The 24,479-nt window shown below is 35.4% G+C and overlaps 1 protein-coding gene across 4 annotated transcripts in view; it reads left to right on the forward strand.

Moving 5' to 3' along the window:
• The window catches only part of unc80 (unc80, NALCN channel complex subunit), a 1,852,146-nt gene that overhangs the window by 365,330 nt on the left and 1,462,337 nt on the right, over positions 1-24,479 (forward strand). For all 4 annotated transcript variants that reach the window (XM_090404461.1, XM_090404464.1, XM_090404465.1 and 1 more), the window contains one exon: positions 20,267-20,526. In XM_090404461.1, the coding sequence (XP_090260587.1) occupies positions 20,267-20,526 (260 nt within the window). The remainder of the gene's footprint in view (positions 1-20,266; positions 20,527-24,479) is intronic.

A 24,479-nucleotide genomic window follows, 5' to 3' on the forward strand; every position in this document is an offset into this window, starting at 1 on the left:
ACTCACTCGATGTGATCTCTCCATGCTGGACTGGGGCCATTTCCCTTTCTGCTTCTTCATTTTAGAACCCTTTGCAATTCCAACTGTTTCCTCTTGATCCCTGATCATCCCATTACTTTCCTACCTACACATGCTCTCACCTCCTCTTGGAGCATCCACCTTTCTCACGCTGTGTACCCCTATCCACCCTGAGCCTCTCTGTTTCCCTGCTCCTCTTGCACACCCATTCTCTCATTTTCTATACTCATACCACTCACTTCCCCATTCATTTCCACTCCTTCAATCTCTCCTGTCTTACTCTCCTGCTCTTCCACATCACCTCCCTCTTGATCTGATTCATTCTCTCTATTCACTTCTCTACTTTCCAGCAGCAGTCTCTCCAAGCGACTCACACCATCACCACTCAAATGCAGTCCATCGCTCCCATACAGCTCATTTCATCCCTCAAACTCATTCCACACATTAACAAACTGCACTCCCATCTTCTCACACATTTCAGCCAGAATATCATTCATAATCCTTGCTCTCTGCCTCATTTCACCACAATCATACCTAGACAACACACTAACCACCCTTCCTGTCACACTATTCTCTTTTATCTTTCCAAGCAGTCTTCTGACATTCATTTTGACATGCTCTTTGTTCTCTCTCAAATCATTTGTACCAATTAATACAATTAACTCCTTTGCTCATTCCCGCCTCATATTCAATGCCTCAATCACTCTACTCATTTTACTCAATTACGGTAGACTTATTTTGCTCTATGATGGAATATTAAAAGTGAAGTTAACCAATTGTGTAGTGATCAAACTACCAGAATAACAGAATGGAATCCGGAAGCCCGATCGTGCACAGACTCAATTTTTGCTCTAAAAACCTTAATTGAAAAGCGAAGAGAAAATTTTTAAACGAAACACTGACGTGGCCTTCATTGATTATGAAAAACCCTTTGAGAAAATTAATAGAGAGACCTATTTAAGATGTTGCCAATCTAAATATATTGAAAAAGCTCTTACAGCTTATTCAGGAAATATACACAGGAAATGGAATAGCAGACATACTAGAACAAAGAATAAAAAGACATATCAAGAAGAGTATGACAAAAATGTATCCTATCAACTCTTCTTTTTAATATACGTATATATATATATATATATATATAAATTTTTTTTTTTAAATAACAAAACCTGTGGTGAGATCATAATTAAAAGAAACACACCTATTAACCGCAGTGAAAATTATTTAATTGTAAATATTTCATCCTAAGTATCTTAGGACATCATCAGTACAATAGTTTTAAACAATAATAGGAATAACATACAGTTAAGGCGCATGATTACAATAGAATCTCATTAAACGTGCATAACGTGCTACAGTAGTACAAAAAAAAAAAAATTATTTAACACAGTTTTGTATTACAATTTCCAATACTTTAGGAATAGTAAGAACGTCCTTGCGAAGTTTGGTCTGTGTAGTAGGGCTTCAGAACTCTCCTTGTATAAATTTTTATATAAAGATCTATGTAAAAGTTTAGACTTTTCCCAATGGATCCTATGGTTTGGATTTTCAATTCCGTGCTGAGAGAGGCCAGATTTCTGCGGTTTGAAAAGACGAATGTGGTCTTGATGTTTATACAAGGAGAGTTCTGAAGTCCTACTACACAGACCAAATTTAAATCGCAACGACGTTCTTACTATTCCTAAAGTATGGGAAATTGTCATACAAAATTGTGTTAAATAATTTTATTTTATTTTTTTGTACTACTGTAGCACGTTATGCATGTTTAATGAGATTCTATTGTAATCATGCGCCCTAACTGTATGTTATTCCTATTATTGTTTAAAACTACTGTACTGATGATGTCCTAAGATACTTAGGATGAAATATTTACAATTAAATAATTTTCACTGTGGTTAATACGTGTGTTTCTTTTAATTATATATATATATATATATATATATATATATATATATATATATATATATATATAAGGGTTACCAAGTAATTTTATAAGCTTGGTTATTTAACTCCTAATCCCAAGTATGGGATTAGGAGTTAAATTGCAGTATACATCTTTTAGTGAGATGTGCTTTACATTATGGGAAAATACTAAGAATAGTGATCAGAGCTTTAACCACTTTTACAATGAGTTGCCCTGGTGTTGTACCATCTTTAGACTTGAACTATGTTTCAGGCGCAAACTTAATTGTTTGCATATTTGGGATTAGGAGTTAAATAACCAAGCTTATAAAATTACTTGGTAACCCTTATATAGAGTATCCCCAAGTTTAAAAAAAAAAATTTATCACATCTATATCTCCTCCAGAGATTCTTATTAAAAATAAAAACACTTTGCAGCAACTTCTATAGGTAAAGTTGATAAGGCTCTGTATTACTAAAACCTTGGTATTTAGGGTCTAGCTACTCACTGAGGAGACCTCAAAAAAGGTTGAAACTGGTCTGGGTAGTGACCCCACCCATAATGTATTGCAGTATACATCTTTTAGTGAGATGTGTTTTACATTATGGGAAAATACTAAGAATAGTGATCAGAGCTTTAACCACCTTTACAATGAGTTGCCCTGGTGTTGCCATCTTTAGACTTAAACTATATTTCAGGCGTAAACTTAATTGTTTGCATATTTTGGATTAGGAGTTAAATAACCAAGCTTATAAAATTAATTGGTAACCCTTATATACAGTATCCCCACGTTAAAAAAAATTATTACATTTATATATATATATATTCCCAAGGTAAAACACACACACACACATATATATAGTACGCCCACAGATACGAGACCCTTTGACAATTCTGTGCATGTCAACAGAAGGAGAATCCATTTCGATAATAGGGTAATCAATGCGTTTCGTGGGATGAGTTGTTTATTATTACACATCTGAAAATTAACTTCTCTTTTATGATCATTGTAGTTTTTAAAGTGGTATAACAGTTGGAAAATTTTATCTATAAAGCACGTGATTTCGCATGTTGGCTGCCAATTCTTACATCGCCTTATTTCTTTCTGCCCTTCATCATGAATCGACTAATCTTGGCACAAAGCGAAGCGAAGCTGTAGAAAGTGTGAACGTACTATATATGGAAAATTTTTTTTTTTTACCACCGGTATATTATACGTTAAAGACACCAAGGAATTTTATATTTGGTTTATATATTCAGTAGACATCTTGAATTTGGCCAGGAGATCCTTAGGATCGACTGGCTGTTTATTGCTGTTGCTCATTTAGCACAACCCAACGGCTCATTATTTCTGGCTACCGGAAATAATGAGCCGTAGTGTTATTCTCTTTGCTTCTAAGTTGTTAGTGGTACACTTCTGCTACGTAAACTGAATGTACGTATTCAATTCACTTATCTGTTCGCAGTTTTTGCTTTCTTGAAATTCATTTTTTTTTTTTTTTTTAAATTCTTTATTAGGTTACTTTTAAGTCAAATTAATTCTTGCACTTCTTCGTATCATGGATTTTGGAACAATTCGTCTTTTTCGGGCCCACCCATGCCACCTCTTACTTTGTCTTCCCAATCTTCTTCTTCTCTTTTTTTTTTTCATTTATTTTATATCCATATAGTATTTTTGGCAATCTACTCTTGTCCATTCGATTTATATGTTCTAATAATTTCTGTTTATATTTACTTATATAGAACTTAATTGATTTTATATTCAGAGATTGAAAAATTTCTTCATTTGTTTTAATAAACATTATATATTGTGATAGAAGCACACATTTCAAAGCATGGAATGAGTAAAAACAATTCCAATATTCAGCTTTTAAAATTTAACTGTTTGATGGAATGGACAATGTTTTCTTATAAAAGTTTGAATTTAATATAAGTAAACTGTAATTAATATTGGCACAACTTGTAAGAAAATTGCATCAATTACTACCGATACATTTCTGAACGCTTGTATACTTCGACTTAACAATTGCGCAAAAATTTCACAAAAAAGACAACCGCTTTTTGTGAAATTTTGTTACTGTTGACTGCACTATATTATCAGCTAATCGACGTTATTCAGAAGTGGGGAAAATATAGATTTTGAAATCTTTTATCAGCAAACTCATGATTTTTCTTCCATTACATTGCACAGGTGTTATTTACTTATTAGCAATGAACATTTCACTTTTCTTTCCCTCATTTACATGTACTACTTAAACAACATTTATTATGTGAATGTCTGAATTTCCACCCAGATGCTGTTGCTGACAAGGAAGGTCTGTTAAATTAGTTGTCATAGAATCCTAACTGTTAGCAAATTCCTAAAACAAACACACTGATAAATCTTGAATGTTTTTATTACAAGTTTCATTTCTCTAAAAACAAACAGTATTAATTTTTGATTGTCAAAGAGGCAGAAGTATAAACAAAATTATCAGTGAGTAAACGGGTTTTATGATATAACTTTGCATTACTAAAAACGAACGACTATATATATGCATAATACATATGCATATGTATTATGCATATACACATTCTTGAATATATGTAAAATACACATGGCGGAATTGCACTTTTCGATAGGAAATGATCTGAGTTCGATTCTCGTTGTGATAGAGGAACTTTATATGAGCTTTTTCAATTAAAGCTGAGTTAGTCCATCTCATACCGTGGCTGTAGAGTTTTTCCTCATGGAAACTCGAGTTTTTCATCCTGCATACAGACAAAAATAAGTACATGGCATTCTGCGTAGTTGGTGGATGAAGAGGTGGAGATGGGGAGTCGTATAGCAACGTCCCTTCCTCGATTACTTGTACTCCTGAGAGGTGTCCAGGGTAGTCCCAGATTAGATTGCGCTCTGAGGCAAACAATTAAATATCACCCCTAATGGATTATAAGACAAAAATATAAGAAAATCTCCAATTACTATTTTGTTTTTATTAAAAGAGAAACATTAATGCAGCCTAATCGATTACATAATAATATTAATTAGATGTTTGCTCTACGGGGATATCGCACAATGAAACTGTTTATAAGCTCTTCTAAATTTCAATTATAAGCTATGTCCACCTCTATCGATATAGTTGCTAGACCAACCAATCTTTCTTGGTTCTTTGCTGTTCGCAAATAATTTTTAATCCATTTAAACTTGGATAAACACCTTTTCGCACTTGCTACGCAAACAGGAATTGTTAGCGTAGCGACGGCACCTACCACAATATGGTTGAATGAGTGCCCTTATTGAGGAGGCTGCCTCTATGCTACACCCTATCCACGGTACTGGGTATAGCATAGAGGCTGCCTACCTTCCATCATACAAGGATGGAAGGTTTTTTCTTCCCTGAAACTTGGGTTTTTTCTTGCCGAAAAGCAAGCAAACCGAATAGGAAAACACTCGCAGTGATTTAAGGCCAGTTGCTTTGGCCTTAATTCAAAATAACTCAACCCAATCCCCTTTTCCTTTAGCACTGTGTTTTCTAACTTCGTCCACCGACCATTGGCATCCTTCAGAAGTCGAATAAGACTTCCAACCACTGCTCATCTAAATATAACAACAGATCACTATGCTTCAAAAAGGTTTATAGGTTTCTTTTTTTTACAACTCTTTATTCATCATTCCTATTTTATTAATTTCCTAGAGAATATTTTAACCTTTTTTTTTAATTTTGATTTTAACAAACTGCACAGATCACCTCCTCAAAACCCAGAAATATACCCATGCATATACTCATCAGTATTCTTAGCCTAATCCTCCTTGTATCAAATGCAATTACGTGCTTTCGAGGTTATTCGGGAGATAAGTGCATGTGGCATTATTTAAAAAATTATTATTATTAGTAGTAGTAGTAGTGGTTGTAGTAATATTAATGATTAATACTATTTCCCTCATCCTCCTCAATATAATGATTGTTGGTATAGCAATGCTACTTTACTAAGGAATAATTATAGAACAATATGGATTCTTACTGTCTTTCTTGTACGATAAGTGTTTCCTGTCTGTATATATGTGTGTTCATGAGACCGATTTGCCTATTTCCAGGAGGAAAAGCCTAGTCACCTCCGTATTAGGCCTATTAACTTACCTTCAGTTGAAGAGGACTGATATGCACCTCGTACATTTATTAATGGGCAAATTTTGCTCAGATTCGGTATTTGAAACTTTTACAAAAAATTGTCGATCCGTTCCAGTTTTCAGTTCAGCTATATTGGGGGCTACAAAGAAAAGTGTCGAAATTATGTATTACAATAACTCGCTGACTTAGCAGAAGTTTTCAGTACAAGTAACTGTCTACACGATTCGGTTCCAAATGGATCACTTTTATCATAACATTTCCGTAAAGAAGTTCCAAAATGATATTAGCAATTCCACTCTGGATAGATGAAAATTAATGAAATTTTTAATTTCAGTCGGACTAGAGTTATTGTGACAAAATTTGATAGAACGAAATGTCTTCTCTACAGATAAATCGCTATCTGCACAATGAAGCAGTATGTACACTTACATTAAATGTTCTAAAATGCAAGAAAACAATTATTACCTTTCATTGACCACTTCTATATGTTGGCTGTATCATGAGTAACGTACCGCATTGTTACTGAAGATTTTTAAACAATACTTTGCAAAAAAATTACTTTCGATGAATTATGAAAGAATGCATCGAAAAATTTTCAGTGAATTGTTTTTTCGACGAATTGCATTTTCGATGAATTGTCGTTCGATGAATTGGTCATTCGATGAATTGCCTTTTCGATGAATTGTTTATTCGGCGAATTGCTTTTTCGGTGAATTGCTGTTCGATGAATTGCATTCGATGAATTGTCTTTCGATTAACTGTTTTTCGATGAATTTGCCTGTAACCGCTAATACTATCTTTTTTTACAAATCTCGTGTTTAAATTATCAATGTTTAATTCTGGTAGATAGTTAAATAGCTTCTTTAAAATTGATTGAAGTGCACTGATAAATTGGGATGACTTTGATCTGTTTAAGGCACAACTGGCCAACTTCAATTGCCAGATCTTGATATTTAGCAATTTTTTCCAATTCTTTGCTGTTGATTTTGTTATCACTTAGTACCCTGATGTTCAACAATTGTGATGTCATGTCTGTTGTGGTCCAAAGGCTCAGTTTTTTATTCTGAAATCCCAGAGCATTTTTTCCAATTCTTTGCTGTTGATTTTGTTATCACTTAGTACCCTTAGTGTTATCACTTAGTTCAACAATTGTGATGTCAGATCTGTTGTGATCCAAAGGCCTGTCAATTTTTTTTTCTAAAGTCCCAGAGACTTTTTGCTATTTTATTTTCCAAAACTGTTCACGATTTTATGCTGCTACCAGTTATCAGAGTAGTTACCAATGAATTATCTTGGCCACTTGATCATGACCATATTTATAATCAATTTGGGCTATCTTGCTGCAGGCACTGATCAGATACTCTACAGTTTCTTTCTGATTTATAACCTGCATTCCTTATTAACAATGTTCTGAAGTTTTTCTTGACTATATTAACTTGTAATGCCTGTTTTTGAGTGGCTTAAGTAAAATCTTCTGTTTGGTTATGTAAGGATCATTATTATTATTATGAATGCACCTCTAAAAAGTCTGAGAATTCGTTGAGGTAGGGCTCATTTAGATACTTATAAGTAAATAATAAAAAATAATAAAATAAAAAAATCATATCTCACCTTGAGCACATTTACTCGATTCCTTCTTATAGAAGAAAACATGAATCTCACATGTTTCTTAACAACACTCCTAGAATGCCCCCCCCCCTGTTATACCTCTACCATCTGCTACCTTCATTATTTCACTTTTGTCTATACTACATGATCCCCCTGTCTTTTATCATATCTCCTCTCCTCCATACATTCTTCTAATTTGAGGACCAAATTCCCTCAATCTCCTCATATGCACAGTTCCATAGGCCATTTGTCAATTTGGTTATTTTCCACTGAATCTTTTCAGCTTCCTTCCCATCTCCTCAGAACCCAAGTGAGAATATCTGCACACTGTAATCCATGTGTACCCCAACTGCACTCCTGCTTATCGTAAGAGGCGATAAATGGAGACTGGGTCCCCTTCAGGGGGTTGGGTGAAGGGCTAATCACCCCTCCCTGTAAAAATTATCTGATTACGGAAACTGCAAATCTGGATGAACAAATGCTCTTGGCAACAGACATGACTTGCGAGACCCCAGAAGACTGTTATCTAGCCTGTCTGATGTGGATAACATATATATGACACACCAAGGGAAAAGCCTTTCGGAAGACTCTTTCAACAACCCTTGTTGTTGAAAGAGTCACTTATGAAGCCACAAAAACGTTTAAAGATTGGATCATGGAATGGCAGAACACTGTATCAGGTTTGAACAACTAGGCAGGTAACAAATGAAATGGACAATTACAAGCTAGACATTTTAGGCATCGGTGAACTCAGATGGACTGGTTTTGGTAGACTTTCAACTAAAGACAACAAGACAATATTGTACTCTGGATCAGAGGAGAAGCATGAAAAAGGAGTTGCGCTAATATTGAACCCAAAAGTAACCAAAAGCCTGATGGAATGGGAACCAGCAAATGAGAGAATTATAAAAGCCAGATTTTATTACAAATTTATCATACTTTCTGTTGTGCAGGTTTACGCACCTACTAATGATGCAGATGAAGAAATAAAAGAATGTTTTTATGAACAACTCCAAAAAGTAATAAATTCTATTCCAAAACACGATATGATAATACTCATTTGCGATCTTAATGCAAAAGTGGGTAAAAGGTCATTGTGTAGAAGAAAAATCCTTAGGTTTCGAGGCTTGTGGAGACTGAAATGAAAATGGCATGATGTTTGTATCCTTTTGTGAAATGAACAACTTTGTCATTGGAGGAAGTAAATTCAAGCATAAAGAAATACATAAATTGACTTTAATTGCACTGGACGGCAGCAGAAAAAATCAAATTGATCATGTTGCTATCAATAGTAAATTCGTATGGTCCATGCTTGATGTGAGAGTCAACGTGGTGCAGATGTTGGTTCTGACCACTTCTTATTAGTGGCAAAGTTGAAATTAAAACTTCAAAGTGTATTAAGAAAGAAAAGAAGTTCAAGAACTGCGTTTGATATTGAAAAATTAAAGAAATAAGAGAAAAGTTTGCTTTGGAGATAAAGCAAACTTTATCTCCAAATCACATCCAAAGCAAAAAAGTTTGCTTTGGATGTGATTTGGATAATGGAATTATCTTGCATAATGGAATTATCTTGCTTTTCTTCATTCATTAGGAATCTTGCATGTGCTGATACTCAAGTTGTTGAATAATCTGCTCAGGCTTTGCTAACTGATTTGCACATTCCTTAAGCACAATGCTGATATCCTAATGAATATATAGTCTTACTACTGCATTTGAGTGGAGTTCTTGTAATGCTTTAATAGTTCTAACTCATATACCTATATTCTTTCATCCACTTCTTCCTGAGTATAAAGAGAGCTAGTGGATCTGTCTGAAATATATACTTTGCTAAAATGTTAGTTACCATATTTTTCTGTGTATAAGATTATACTTTTTTCTAAAATTTTTAGACCAAAAATTGGGGTCGTCTTATGCATGGGGGGGGGGTAACCGGTTGAGAGATCCGCAGTTGCCATGGTGAAACTGCCAGTACCTTGTCTTCGCAAACAGGATTCCGCCAATCACTAGCCTTTGTTAACTCTGTCGATTGATGTCATTAATAGCAGATTCTGAATAAACAATGAAAACTCTGAAAGCATTCATACATCTACAACTCGTTGGTGGAGTAAGTTAATGCATTAACAATATTTTGAGCACTAACCCATAAAAATGTCCGAAATAAAAATTGATTGTCATATTCTTCAAAATTCAAGTTAAATGTCATCATTTTCTGATACCTATTGAATCAAGTTAAAGCTTCAGAGAGACAGTTTGGACCTCCTCCTCCTCCCACTGAGTGTATGATTAGACAGTGGATTTAAAATATTGATTTCTTAATTTTGGGTTCGAAAAAGTAGGGTTCGTCTTATACACGGAAAAATATGGTAATTTTGTGTAATTTCTCAGCAATTTCTTGCATACCTTGACACTTTTCTGCCATCTGCTATATTCAGTAAGATTATTCTTCCATGGTCATTCTTTCTTTTACTCACTGCATAGAGATAAAATCCTTTTCAGTTTTATTTAGCTGTTTGGCTAAATTCTTTTATAATTTTATTTTGTCTTCCTCACACTGGCTATCACTCTCCAAGCCTGCTCTTTATAGCACTTCGCTTTTCTCATAGAACCAAATATTATTGAAACTGGTGAGAGAGTATGTAATGAATGCTTTGAAAGTGGGAGAGAACAGATCATGTGATAGTAGAGTAGAAAGCATTCATACAAAACTGGAAAATGTAAATATTAGTGATAATATTGTAAGTGTGGCGGTGGAAGTTCAGGAGAACAATGAAGACCCTTTATACAAGAGCACAATTACATAGTCTGTCACAGGACAACGCATAAGCTTGAAAGGCTGCAGAAACAACAAGCAATCAGTCAAACTGAAAAAACAAACAAACGAGGTCTGAAGCCAAAGAGAAAATTGCAAGAATAATCAAGAAAATTAGCATAAGAAAATAATTATTTATGAGGATTCTATGATAAGGGGAGTTTTTCATGAAAGTGCTACAAAATCTTGTTTTCCTAGTGCAAAAATGAATAATGTCAGTAACGAAGTCAGACTCCAGAAAGGGAAAGTGAAAGAAGTGATTGTCTTGGCTGAAACCCCAATGCCTTGAGAGGTAAGAAATATTCTATGAGAAAGAGAATGTCATCGAAGACAGGAATGGAGCATTACTAACAGAGGAGTTGGAAATCAAAAACAGATGTAAAGAATACTTTGAGGAATTGTACAGCAGAGTGAATAAAGAAAATGTGGAGCCCTCTCACTAGGAAAATTTTGATTTGGAACCTCCTCCACTTAGGCATGAAGTTGAAAGAGAAGTTAAACAGCTTAACAGCAATAAGGCCCCAGATGCAGATGAAATCTCAGCATAGTTAATTAAGACTACAGGGGATGGAGGGATAAGAGTGTTTCATTGATTGATTACAAGGATATGGGGGACAGGATCATGACCAGAGACTGGAAGAAGTCGGTTTTCATAGCACTTACATAAGAAAGGTGATATGAAGGTGAGCAAGAATTATAGAACTATTAGTTTAATATCTCATGCAAGCAAAATTTTATTGACGATCATACTAAATAGGATTGAGGTCAAAGTTGAGGCAGAGATGCCCAAGGAATAAGCAGGTATTAGGAAAGGTAAAGGCACCAGAGATTTAAATACAACTACAAGTTTTCATCCTAATTATGTATAGGAATCTCTATATTATTCATAGTTTCTTTAAGCTTCAGTGTTTAGTGTTTTTTCTTTTCTTTTATAATGTCACCTGATGAAGGCTGTTATAAGCCGAAACTAGTCGTGTTTTACCATTAAACCTTTTTTACTTAACTCTCAGTTTGTCATTCAACTCTATTTTTACAATATGTATTTCAACCGAATTAATGAATCTCCATATATATATATATATATATATATATATATATATATATATATATTTTGTATTTTTCATTTATTTTTTACGGTCTGGAAACGCTGCTTTAGAAACCAAACATGGAACTTTTTCAAGCCAGTTCAGACCTCCCATAAACAGGGCAGTAGTCTCACACCAGGCAATGACATTCATCTTCCATGTAAAGACATTCACAAATATCCAAGCCTCGGTGAGTTTCAAACCCATAGCCTGTTGGTTGGAGAGCTGGTATGCTAACCGCTCGGCCAACCAGAATAGCAGATGGATCATGAGAAGCTCAGAGGACAGCTTGCAGGTGTAGCATGGAATGAGGAGTTGGCTGGAAAGGAGATAAATGCAGCTTTGGTTATATTCAAGAAGTCTCTAATAGAAGCAATGTCTAAATGTATTTCAAGGGTCAGAAGATTAAATAAGGTAGGTGTGAAGAGAAAAAGAAATGGTTCGAGTTAAATATCGAGAAATCACATCTAGTAGGTGGTATGAGTGAAATTTGTTATAGATCCAGGAATGAGCTTTTATGTTTGCATATAAATGCTAGAAGTGTAAGAAACTGGCAAATGAAATGGTTGCATTGATTGAGCCTTTCACCCAAGAATTGTTGGAATAGGTGAGACTTGGATGGATATGAAGATGACATCCTGACAGGAATAGAGATGGAAGGGTATGATGTGTTTTGTGAAGATAGAAAGGTTAAAAAGGAAGGGGGGGGGTGCTATTAATGATAGAGAATGAGTTATTTCCATATAAGGTAGAAATGCAAGAGAGAAATTGTGTCAGTGGTTTTGAAGCAGTATGGTGTAAGATAGAGGTGAATAGAATGAAATACTTAGATGGATCAAACTAGCCAAGCAAATAAGAAAAGGGGAATCATTATAGGCAATTTTAACCCTCTCATTCATGAATTTTTATATTCATTTATAAAAAATTATAATGATGATACAGTACTATTTAATCTTACAGTATTACCATGAATCCATCAATTTTGCTAAATTTGTTCCTGGTATATGTTAAAAATCATTTTTATGTATCCTCATACGAGGCCCTTATGCATGAGAGGGTTAATTAAGCCAATATAGACTGGGATGATGAGACAACAACTGGAATTGAAGTAAATGAGTTTCTCAAGTTTTTTAGGAACAACAACTTAGGCAGTATGTAACAGAGGGCACATGAGGATTTGAGAGTATTGGATTTGATCATTTCATCAGAGGATGTTATTATAAATGCGTGTCAAATCATCCATCATTTGGTGAGAGTGATCATGAAGTGATTACTTGGATGATGCTAGCAGTATGAGGACCTCTACAAGAAAAGGGGATATGTGGAACTACAAGACTGGTGATAACGAGAAGCTCATGAGACACTTTGCAGGAGTGGCATGGAACAAGGAGTTGGCTGGAAAGGAGATCAATGTCTTATTTTATTCCAATGATCAGAAGGTTAAATATGTTAGATGTGAAATGAATGAATGAAGAGATTAAGCATGTGATACAGAGGAAAAAGAGGTAGCATAAAAGGATAGGTAATAATCAATTCTATGAGGATTACAAAGAACAGGCAAGGAGGGTGACTTGGTTGGTAAGGGTAGCAAAAGTATGAGCAGCAGTTAGCTAATGAAAATTATAGACACCAATCATGTGTCACTTGTTGTAGTTAAAGCATTGGAGAGGCTGGTGAAAAACAGGATCCAGAATTGGGTTGACAGCACTGCTCTTATCTTTAATGGACAGCATGTATTTTCTAAAGGCATTGTAAACTATTTACTTGTTACAGTAAGGTAACATCTTCATTGAACAAAGGAGACTGATACACAGTAGTATACTTTGAGTTTGCAAAGACATTTGATAGATTACTGTTTGATAAGTTGATAGTCAAATTGAGAGGATCAAGTTGGATATTTGACTTGTGCATTGGTTCAGAGATTGGCTGTCTGTTAGGTATTCGCAAGTTGTGTATAAGGGCACAATATCCCGGAAGAGGAAAGTCACTAGTGGTGTGCCTCAGAGGTCTGTTTAAGGGCCATTGCTGTTTAACCTATATGTTAATGATGTTGGGGAAGGTTTGGATGGTGATATTTAGTTGTTTGCAGATGATGTAAAGTTTGGATGAACCATGAGGAGTAGAGCAGATGTTGTGGCCTTACAAGAAGACTTGAATAGATTGAGTGAATGGGCAAGAGAGTGATGATACCAGATCATTGTTGCAAATTGTAAGATTTTAAAATTTGAAAACAAAGATAGGATGTAGAATTTATGCTTGGTGGGGATATATTGTTGGAGGTGGAGGAAATAAGATATCTTGGGATGTTGGTGGATAAGGATCTAAAATTTAGAGGACACAATGCCACAATTGCGAGGACAACACAATGAATTCTGGGAATGATGCCGAGGACACTGACTTGTAGAAGTAAGGCAATTCTTGTTCCATTGTGTAAGGTTCTGATCATGCCACACATATGGACTGCTGTGCATAGATTTGATCACCTGGTTTTCAAATGGATGAAAAGATGTTGGAAAGGGTCCAGAGACGAATGACTAAGGTAGTTTCTGATCTCTGGAATGTTGAATATGAGGAAAGGTTGAGAAGATGCAATTTACAGAGTCTAATGAATAGGAAGAAGAGGGGTGATATGATAGAGGCTTACAAGTTGGTAATGGATTATTATAAGATTAATGTTGAAGAGGTTTTTCATAAAATGGTGGGAGATCAGGGGAGAACAAGAGGTTTTCCTTGAAGGATGTATAAGGAGGGTATGAATAAGGGAATGAGAAGCAGGTTTTTTGCATGCAGAGTTGTAAATGATTGGAATGCCTTGTCTGAGAATGTGGTGTCTGCAGAGAGTTTCAACATCTTTAAGGTAAGGTATGATTGAGCTGTGTGAATGATAAAAATACCTCTAGATGAGTGTTTGACTTCATGAGGTCTTAGGATGATAATAATCTCTATTGTTGATTATGTGAATGTGGTGATGGTCGCTCTCTGTCCCATACACTATAGTTGAACTGTAGAGGACTAATGATTTGAAAGGTTGTAGCTGGGTTTACATTTAGATGAACATGGTCGAGAATAATTTATGTTATTGTAATATTTTTCTTTCAGTAGCATCTATATCTGATTTTTGATCTCTCCCAATTTGCTGGATGTGTAGTGGATTGGTCACTGTCAGAATTAGCAAATTTAGCTTGTTAGATGATTCACGATACCTTAAGCTAAACTTAACAACAGATACCACTCTACCCTCAAGAAAGGAGGTAGAACACGTGATTAAGAATCTTCCTAATAATAAATCCCCCCGGGTGTGATAATATCCCGGCTGAGCTGCTGAAAGCTTTGACTGGCAATAATAACTATTTAGTGAAATCCATTCAGGACATCTATAAAACAATACATTACCTGAAGTTTTTATAACATCTATCTGCATACCAATTCCAAAGAAAAAGAATGCACAGAATTGCAAGGATTACAGAACTGTGAGCCTAATATCCAATGCATCTAAATTTATTTTAACCATTGTTAACAAATAAATTGAAAGAGCCTTAAGCGGTGAATTGAATGAACAACAGAAAGGCTTCAGAAGAGGAATGGGAACCATTAATGCTATCCTGGAACTGAAAATACTAATAGAAAGATCACTTGAAAGAAATAGAAATATTTACATATGCTTTATAGACTTTCAGAAGGCTTTGAACTGGGTAATATATAATAAAATGATGTTCAATATATTAGATAAATTAGACATAGAAGATCATGTACTTAATATTATAAAAATGATTTACACCAAACAGAAAATGCAGCTGTTTAACTCTGAGACTTCTGTAGTGAAAATAAAAAGAGGAGTTAGACAAGGTTGTATCCTTTCACCAAATCTATTTAATATCTATAGTGAGACAGTGATGAAAAAGATTGAAAAACAGAAAGTAGGAATTAGTATCAATGGTATAAAATACAGCAATCTTAGATATCCTGATGATAGCATTCTAATAGCAGAAAAGAGAAACAAATTAATCAAATTATTGATGAATGATTGGAATGCCTTGCCTGAGAGTGTGGTGTCTGCAGAGAATTTGAATCTGTTTAATGCACAGTATTATGAGCTGTGTGTGTGTATATGATCAAGAGACCTCCTAGATGAGTCTTTGACTCCATGGTGCCTTAAGGTAGCAGTAGTAGTAATAATAATAAAATTAATATTAATGGCATCACCTTATCTTTCCCTTTTTTGAGATTCTTATGTGCTCACTTTTCTTCCTTTTTGTTCTTATGCATTTTGACTCACTCTTTTGCTGCTTACTTCCAGTTTCCCTGTAAATATGAATACTTTTTGTTAGCCTCTGCCAAAGTCTTACCCTTTATTATGTAATGGATTTCACAAATCTGGATCTGAACTAATTTTCTGCAGTTTGTTTCCAAGAATTAACATCTTATTCAAAAGAATCTAAAGAGGAAAAGACAGTCCTGTTACATAAATGAGGCTCCAAGACAAGAGAAGCATATTCCTCAGAAGTTGAGATTAAGGTTCAAAGATTGAAAATAAATGAAACAGTTTGACTTTGAAAGATAAAATTTTATTGCTGAATGATTTGGACACCGGCATGTCAAAAGATGTCTGTCAAAGATGTTATTGGAAAAAAAAGTGAAAAGTCCATGATTCAGCCATGGGTTGTACCCTTTAGCCAATTTCTGTATGGAACATTTTGAAAAACATGCCCTTGCTCCTGCTATTCTTAAACCTTTTATCTGGCTAAGATAGGTTGATGATGTCTCAGGGACATTACACTCCTTCCTCCTCCACCTCAACAGCTAGCACCTGAGAATCTAGTTCACCATAGAAAAATAAAATAATAGCCTGCCTTTTCTAGATACTCTAATCTCATATCTTTCCAATGGCACCTTTTCTTTTTCAGTTTACAGAAAACCCACACACACGTCGATGCAAACATAAACATTCCCATCATCCCCCACTCTCAACAGTATGGTGTTATCAAAACCCTTGGCAACAGAGCCTCTAACCTCTGTTCTGCTGAGGCTTCCCTTTCAACTGAACTCTCCTTTATTTGCCAAACCTTCCTGTGGTTATAATGCCAAGAAGATTAAAAAACTGTTTTTTCTGTCATTCTCCTCACATCCTTCTTGACAAACTGACTACAGTAATACTATTACTATTCCCAGGCCACATCATAAAAAATATCCATCACTCTCTTTACTGCGTTCAAATCTCATCTGATGCTTACTGTCCTTATCCACTCTCCTAAGGATCCACTCCCTCCCCTCTGTGCTCCAATTGTTTATAAGGTTCCTTATAAACGGGTCCTTTATAGGAACCTTATAAACGACCTGTTGATTATTCTTGCAAATTATGGTCATGCTGGGAGATCTGCTAACATCTGCCTAGAACAACACAAGAAATACATCTGTTATCATAACTATGGTCAGTGGGAGTCTAGCTGAACCATGCTTTGGATGCCTTGTACAGAATCAAATGAAAAAATAACTACTATCCTTCACCACAACAAATATAAACTTGAAAGACTTTTCTTAGTGGAACCTGTGGCATAGTAATTAAATAATAAAGTAACACATGAAAACCACAGTGATATCTTTAATTAGTAAAAGGACAGATCTGGGAAGGATTATTAGTAATAGTGCAGATGCAGCAGCCCTGCAAGAGGATTTGAATAAGCTAGATAGATGGGCAAATGAATGGGGGTGTCAGTTTAATGCAACAAAATGTAAGGTCTTGAAGTTTGGGAAACATCGATGGGACACTGCATACTCTATGGGAGGAAGTAGGGGAGACAAGAGATCCTGGGTTGATGATTAGAAACCTGAAATTTAGGGGACATATTGCAAAGGTAGGGAAGGTAAACAGAGGACTGCTGCACTAATGAGAAGGACGCTGACCTGCAGAGATAAACAGTTATCATTCCATTGTATAAGACCATGATCAGACCACACTTAGACTATTGTTCTCAAATTTGGTCCCCAGAATTTGAAGGGAATAAATTAACTGTGGAAAGGGCACAAAGGCTGATAACAAAGATGGTTTCAGGACTGTACAATGATAGTTATGAGGATTGGCTGAGTGAATGTGGACTGCAGAGTTTGGTGGATAGAAGAAGGACAGGTGATATGATTGAGACTTTTAAACTGTTGAGAGGTGGTTACAGGGTTGACACTGCAGAGTTCTTTCGCTTGGTTGAACAGTGGGAAGGAGTGATGCCAAGAGGCCATCTCTGGAATTTACGAAAGAAATCTGTGAGCAAGAGGATGAGGAGTGGTTTCTTTGCATGGAGGGTGGTTGAACCATGGAATGAATTGCCTGATGAGTGGTGAGAGCAAGAACGGTCAATGAGTTTAAGGAGTGGTATGATAGACTTTGTGTTTCTTAGGGGGGGGGGGGACCTCCCCTCGATGAGTCTTGATAGACTTTGTGTTTCTTAGGAAGGACCTCTCACGATGAGTCTTTTGACTCCATGGAGGCCTAATAATAATAATAATTTCATACTAAAATTAATAGTACATCTTCAGTGTCTGTAATAGGAATGGAATACAGGCAAAATGTTCGGTGGATCACCTATTAAAATACAATTGTTACCGCATGCTAGGAAATAATAGAAATAACAAATTTAATCTATTAAGTTAAATGGTTTTTTACATAAGATAAAAGTATCCCAGATCTTTGAGAGAGACATACAGTCATTTCTATTTTAATTCGGTCAGTGTAAAATAGTTTCACTACTTTCTTTGAATAAGCGTTCATATTTGAATCTGAATCTATGGAGGAGAACTGCTTTATCCCACTGGACACTATGAGTAGAGTCAACTGTGCTGCGCCAGACCAGACTTCAGAGGTTTGTTATAATCAATATAATATTGATGTTCTTTTATTATTTTTTCCAAAGAACGGCCAGTTTGTCCAAAATAAGAGACATCGCATTCGCAAGGTAATTGGTAAATGTCAGCCAAAGATAGAGAACACAGTTTATCCTTTGTAGCAGGTAATAAAGGAGAAATTTTGTTGATAGGACTATATGTTGGAATCAATTGATACTTTTTTAGAATTCTACCTATAGGTTCTGAGATTCCTGGAATGTACGGAATAGGAACTCTGTGGACTGTTGAAGAAACTGTAGGAGTTGGAACATAAGAGTCAAGTATCTGTTGGATTTGATTGGAGTGGTAATCATTTGATTCCATTAACTTTTCAATGATCAAAAGTTCTTGTTGTAAGATTATTGAGGAAGAACAAACTTTATATGCTCTATGAATTAGAGATTTAAGAATGCCAAATTTTTGAGACATGTGGTGTGCAGACTTTTTGTGAATGAATCTGCCAGTAAATGTAGGTTTTTTCAGTTCCCAAAGTTCCTTACTACTCAATTTTTTGCACTAGATGCACTCACTAATGTGAGTGCATCTAGTGCAAACGAATTTAATGAAAGGTATGATAGCTAGGTTGGGTAATTTACAGCCTCCCTCAATGAGTCCTTGACTCCCTGGAGGTCACAGATAATAATAATAATAATAATCACCTGCCTTGTACTTCCACATACATCTTTTCCTCACAGAAATCTGCATATGGCTAGCCACAACCCAGGTGATCACTTCATGATCACTCTCACCAAGTGGAGGAAAATGCGATACCCCACTCATAATTACATCCTCTGATGAAATGACCAGATCTAAAACTCTTAATCTTCACATACTCTCCTTTACATGCTGCCTGAGATAGTTATCTCTCAAGAAGTCAAGAAATTAATTTTACTTATGTTCTTTCTCTTCATTCCAATTTATACCACCATAATTAAAATTGCCCATAATAATTACCCTTCATTTGTTCACTAATCCAAGTTGTTTATACGTTTTTTCATCACCACCTTCCACATTCCTTGACCTATAGCAACACCCAACTAAATGTTTTCCTGTCAACCTTCACTTTACACTACACTTCCTCATAACCATTGCCACTATTTTCCGCTTTCATATCTACCTTATTATTATTATTATTATTAACATTTAACCTCCAAGGAGTCAGAGACTCATCATGGGAGGTACACACTATTGCACACAATTCTCATTTAAGTGTGCTTTAAACTGATTCAGTGTGTCTACACCCACAACCCACTCAGACAACACTTTCCACTCGCCATGCAAAGAACCGTCTACTCACTGCTCACACCCTCTTTATATACAGTTTCCAGCGATGGCTCTCTTGTTTTAACCCTCCCCCCTTCCATTCTATGAAAAATCTCTTCTGTGTCAACCCGTTAACAACCCCTGACTAGCTTATATGTCTGAATCATATCCCCTGATGATAGCAAGGGGAATTATGTGGACATAATCCCTCTGCTATCATCAACAGCACTCCCCCTTCTTGTCCTTTCTGTTCTCCTGAAAAATGCTGTATCCTTCCATTTCAATTGCTGTTAGTATATCATCTTCATTCAACACGCTTCACTTATTCCAACAAAATTGTCTCCTTTATCTTAGACATCAGACAGAAATGAAATACTGGAATCATTAAACTTCCATTTAATTCATTTCTAGTTCTGTCTTCATTTCATTAAACCATAATATGAGCTTCAGCTAATACTTAAGCTTGAATACACTGCTTATGTAACATTTATTATAATATTGATAAGTATATATTAATATGTATTTGTGTAATGTCTATTTCTTGGATGTTCATGCAGATATGTGGTGTTTCTTTTATGTTTCTTTCTCTTTTTAGGCTGTTCATGCTGTAACTCTCAGAGATAATGCTTGCTCACTACGTGTATCAGAAGTTGTTCTGCAGTTATTAGATCTTTTCCTCTCCCTCGATATCCTTAACAGTACCAAAGAATCAGAGTCAAATGATGTGAGATCAGTGAGTTCTAGTGGTCCAGCAACTATTGCTAACAGTCATTTACAGTCTGATTGTACTAAGTCTGGCTGTGAAAAGAAGAGTGAACTAAGTATACTTCATTTATTTATGGAATGTTTGTTGAGGTATGTATCATTATTATTATTATTTATTTATTATTATTATTATTTTTTCTTCTTCTTCTTTTTCTTATTATTATTATTACACGACACCTCCAGAGATTCCAAAGACTCATCGAGGGAGGGCACCTGCTCTACAACTCTCCATCTCCACCACTCAGATCCACCAACGAACTGCAACTACACCAATCCATCTACCGCCCATCACCACTAGTATTTTCACAGACAATCACAAACATCCATGCCCCTGGCGGGATTTGAACCCTCAGGCTCTTAGCTGGAGAGCAGATACGCTAACCACTCAGCCAAGCAGGCCGACAAATATATGTGTACTCTGCCCCATTCTGAATGAAAAATGAATTATCATAGCCCATCTTAATGTTGGTTTAGGTCATTATTTAAAGTTAATATATAAGATAAAATTACTTTTTTAAGTATAAATATTTCATTATATATTCAGTTACAACTGATATTTAATCAATCATTATAAAAAGTTATAGTGATACACAAAAGTTTGAATTTGTTTCTTTCATTCAGTGATGTCTTTTCTCACTTGGATGATTGCCTATATTGTTCAGAACACAAATTATATTCATAAATATTTCAATCCTATGAAAAACAATCTATTTATAATTTGCAACAAATAATTTGTTATTAAATAATTAGTAATATTACATCATTAGTATTATAACAAAACTCCGTGATGTCAACAGATTCATCATGGGATAAGGGATATCTATGTCAAATTGACCTTGTGGCACATCGGCCTGTCTAATTGGCCAAGTGGTTGGCATAATGCTCTCCAACCAACAGGTTGCATGTTCGAATCCCACCATGAACATAGATGTCTGTGATCGTCTTTAGTAGGAAGATAAATTTCATTGCCCAGTGTGAGACCATCTCCCCACTTATTATTGGAGGAATGAAGCGGCTGAAAAAGTTCCATGTTTGGTCTCTAGAGCAGGATTTCTGGACTACATAAAAATAAATTTAAAAAAATTACAAAAACTATATAAAATTTAAAAATGAAAAATAAAATCCTTAGCGCACCCATGGTACAAATATACTATAGGTTTAGTAATAACATTTCATTTGCAGTAACCAAAAAAACAAAACAAAAGAAAAAACTTCATGGGCCACCTGCCTTCTCTTTAATTCAACTCTGATATTTGTCCATCAGTCACCCTCATATCCATGTCATTCTCCCACTCAATGGGGAGGATGACTCATTCTCCCACCATTTTATGAAAAATCTCTTCTACATTGATCCTATAACAACCCCTTATCTACATCGCTATCATATCATCCCTCTAACTCTATCCACTAGATTCTGTAAATTGCATCTTCTCAACCTTTCCTTATATTCAACATTCCTGAGATCTGAAACTACCTTAGACAGTCTCTAGATCCTTTCCAACATCTTTTCATCCTTTCGAAAACCAGGTGACCAAATCTGTGCACAGTAGTCCATATGTGGTCTAATAATGGCATTATAGAATGGAAGAAGAATCTCCTTAAGTTTTAATAAAGGAATACCGTGAGCAGACATATAAATACAATATTAATGACGGAAAAACTCACGTTAAAAGATTATCTTTTTGGAATTGACAGTTATTATTAAATTTGAAATGAAGAAGCCTCTGACACACAGGCAAAAATTATACTATTTAATCTTTTTAAGTGAGTTTTTCCATCATTAATATTGTATTTAAGAATCTCCTTACTTCTATAAGTCAGTGTCCTCAGCATCATTCCCAGAATTTGTTGTGTTGTCCTCACAGTTTTGTTTGGGATCAATACTACTCTCCACTCATCATTAATTGCACTCTGTTTTTCAATTTCTGCTACATTCACATCACCTTCGTCATTCTTACCATTAATTGTTAAGTTCATCAGATTGCTTATTTGCTTTTTCAAAACTTTCTTACCAATTTTTCGCTGCTCCTTTGCACTATCCCTCCATGTTATCAGACAAGCACTCATCCTTCTCATGGCATTCTTGCTACTAACACTTTCAGTTATGAATACATTACTACTCATCATGTCCTCATTCAGATGAGACTTCGCAAGCACCCTCCTTCCATTCACCTTAAATATCCATATTATGTTGGAGGTTTAATGGATTTTTTACAACACTCAAAAAGAATTAAAATAGAATTTAATACTTCCTATATTTCGTCCTAGTCACTGGGACATCTACGGGGATTACAAAGACAATTAATGTAACATGCACACAAAAACTTACAATACTAAGCCCAACCACGTGCGTGGGTGACAATAAAGTCCTATCTAGGTGGAGCGCCCTCTAAGGGCAGTAGTAGGTGGCCTGGAATGTAAGGTGGGACCTCTGGTGATGACTGTTTCCCAAATCTTCGGAAGCTTCATGCAACCTCCACCAAGGGCGCTCCACCTAGATAGGACTTTATTGTCACCCACGTGGTTGGACTTAGTATTGTAAGTTTTTGTGCGCATGTTACATTAATTGTCTTTGTAATCCCCGTAGATGTCCTAGTGACTAGGACGAAATATAGGAAGTATTAAATTCTATTTTAATTCTTTTTGAGTGTTGTAAAAAATCCATTAAACCTCCAACATAATGTCCTCACAGCACTTAAGCCTCTACACAAGAATTAAATATCCATAATTTATCTGCATAAACGAAATCTTGCATGTTCCTTGTTCCAAGACAAAGCTGCTGCCATCTTTCCTTTGCTACTAGGGCCTATAAGCTAACAATTGTGTACACAGACTTAACCAAACAAGCCCATACACTTTAGAAAAACTGCAAGCGCACAACTTTTACCACAACTCTTGCTCATAAACACACATTTAGTTACAATTAATTATTCCCAAAAACTTATCTGAAATGGTAGACTTCTTTATACAAACCTTCCAGTGAAACGCCACCTATGAGTTTTTGTAAGCAAATCAAGTTATGCCACGATTTATTCAATTTCTTATACTAGCTTTGTTTATCTACATATTACCTTTCTGAATTGAAAATTCCATATGCTTAGCTGCATCCTGCATGATCACTCACCCCATTTGGAGGTAAAGTGGTTAGCTTGTTATGGACAAATTTTCTTATGCTGTCACTAGTTCCATTACTCTCAGACTCTGATTATTTTCCATCCTATGCTGTTTCAAGGATTATCTCTCTCTCTCTCCCTCTCTCATTAGTTAAAAAGTTCCATCACCCAATGCACAATGTGTCCTTTCCCTTCTTTTAATCCACATCCACCAAAAAGTCTACCATTGAGCTACTTTGCCAATTCACATAATCCATTTCTTCCTTTTCCCCCTTCACCAACCAACTACATATAACCAGATATTTTTTTCTGTTTGTTTTTTGTCTTACCTTCCTGCTGAACTTTATTTTAACTGTTTGCAATTCTGCTATCATTTGAAATATCACTACCTCACTCATTATATCTCTGTTCTTACAGAAGACTACAATTAGATGGTGTGCAAAAAATTGTCAGGTTAAGAAATTTTTTTATAATTAAAACCATTATTCTAGCCTATTATAACCCTCTTAGGGTAATTTGTATTAGTCCAAATTTATGGAAGGTGAAATTTACATAACTGAGGGACTGACTGTGTTCTCCAGAGTTTGTCATAATTTCCAGCTTTGTCGTTCACCAACTGGTGATAAAATAGTTAGATTCATAAATTAGACCCCTTCTGATGCTATGATCAAATCTAACACTCTTTGACTTAGAGTTTCTTCTTTCACATGCTGCTTGAAGAAGTGATCTGCAACAACTCAATAAATTTTCCTTCATTCTTATCATGAATTTCTCTTCTACCTAATCAATGTTTGGATAATTTAAGTCACTCATAATGATACTCACTTAGTACTCATTAGGCAGCAATTTGGCAGTGTGTTTTTTCATTCCCAGCAGCTGAACCACCAAGTGTGTAGAAACATCCTGCAATATATTTCATCCTCTTAGCCT

Source organism: Typopeltis vanoorti, chromosome 14 (assembly GCF_054136105.1).
Source record: "Typopeltis vanoorti isolate ZY-2024b chromosome 14, IOZ_Tvanoo_1.0, whole genome shotgun sequence".
Taxonomy (NCBI): domain Eukaryota; kingdom Metazoa; phylum Arthropoda; class Arachnida; order Uropygi; family Thelyphonidae; genus Typopeltis; species Typopeltis vanoorti.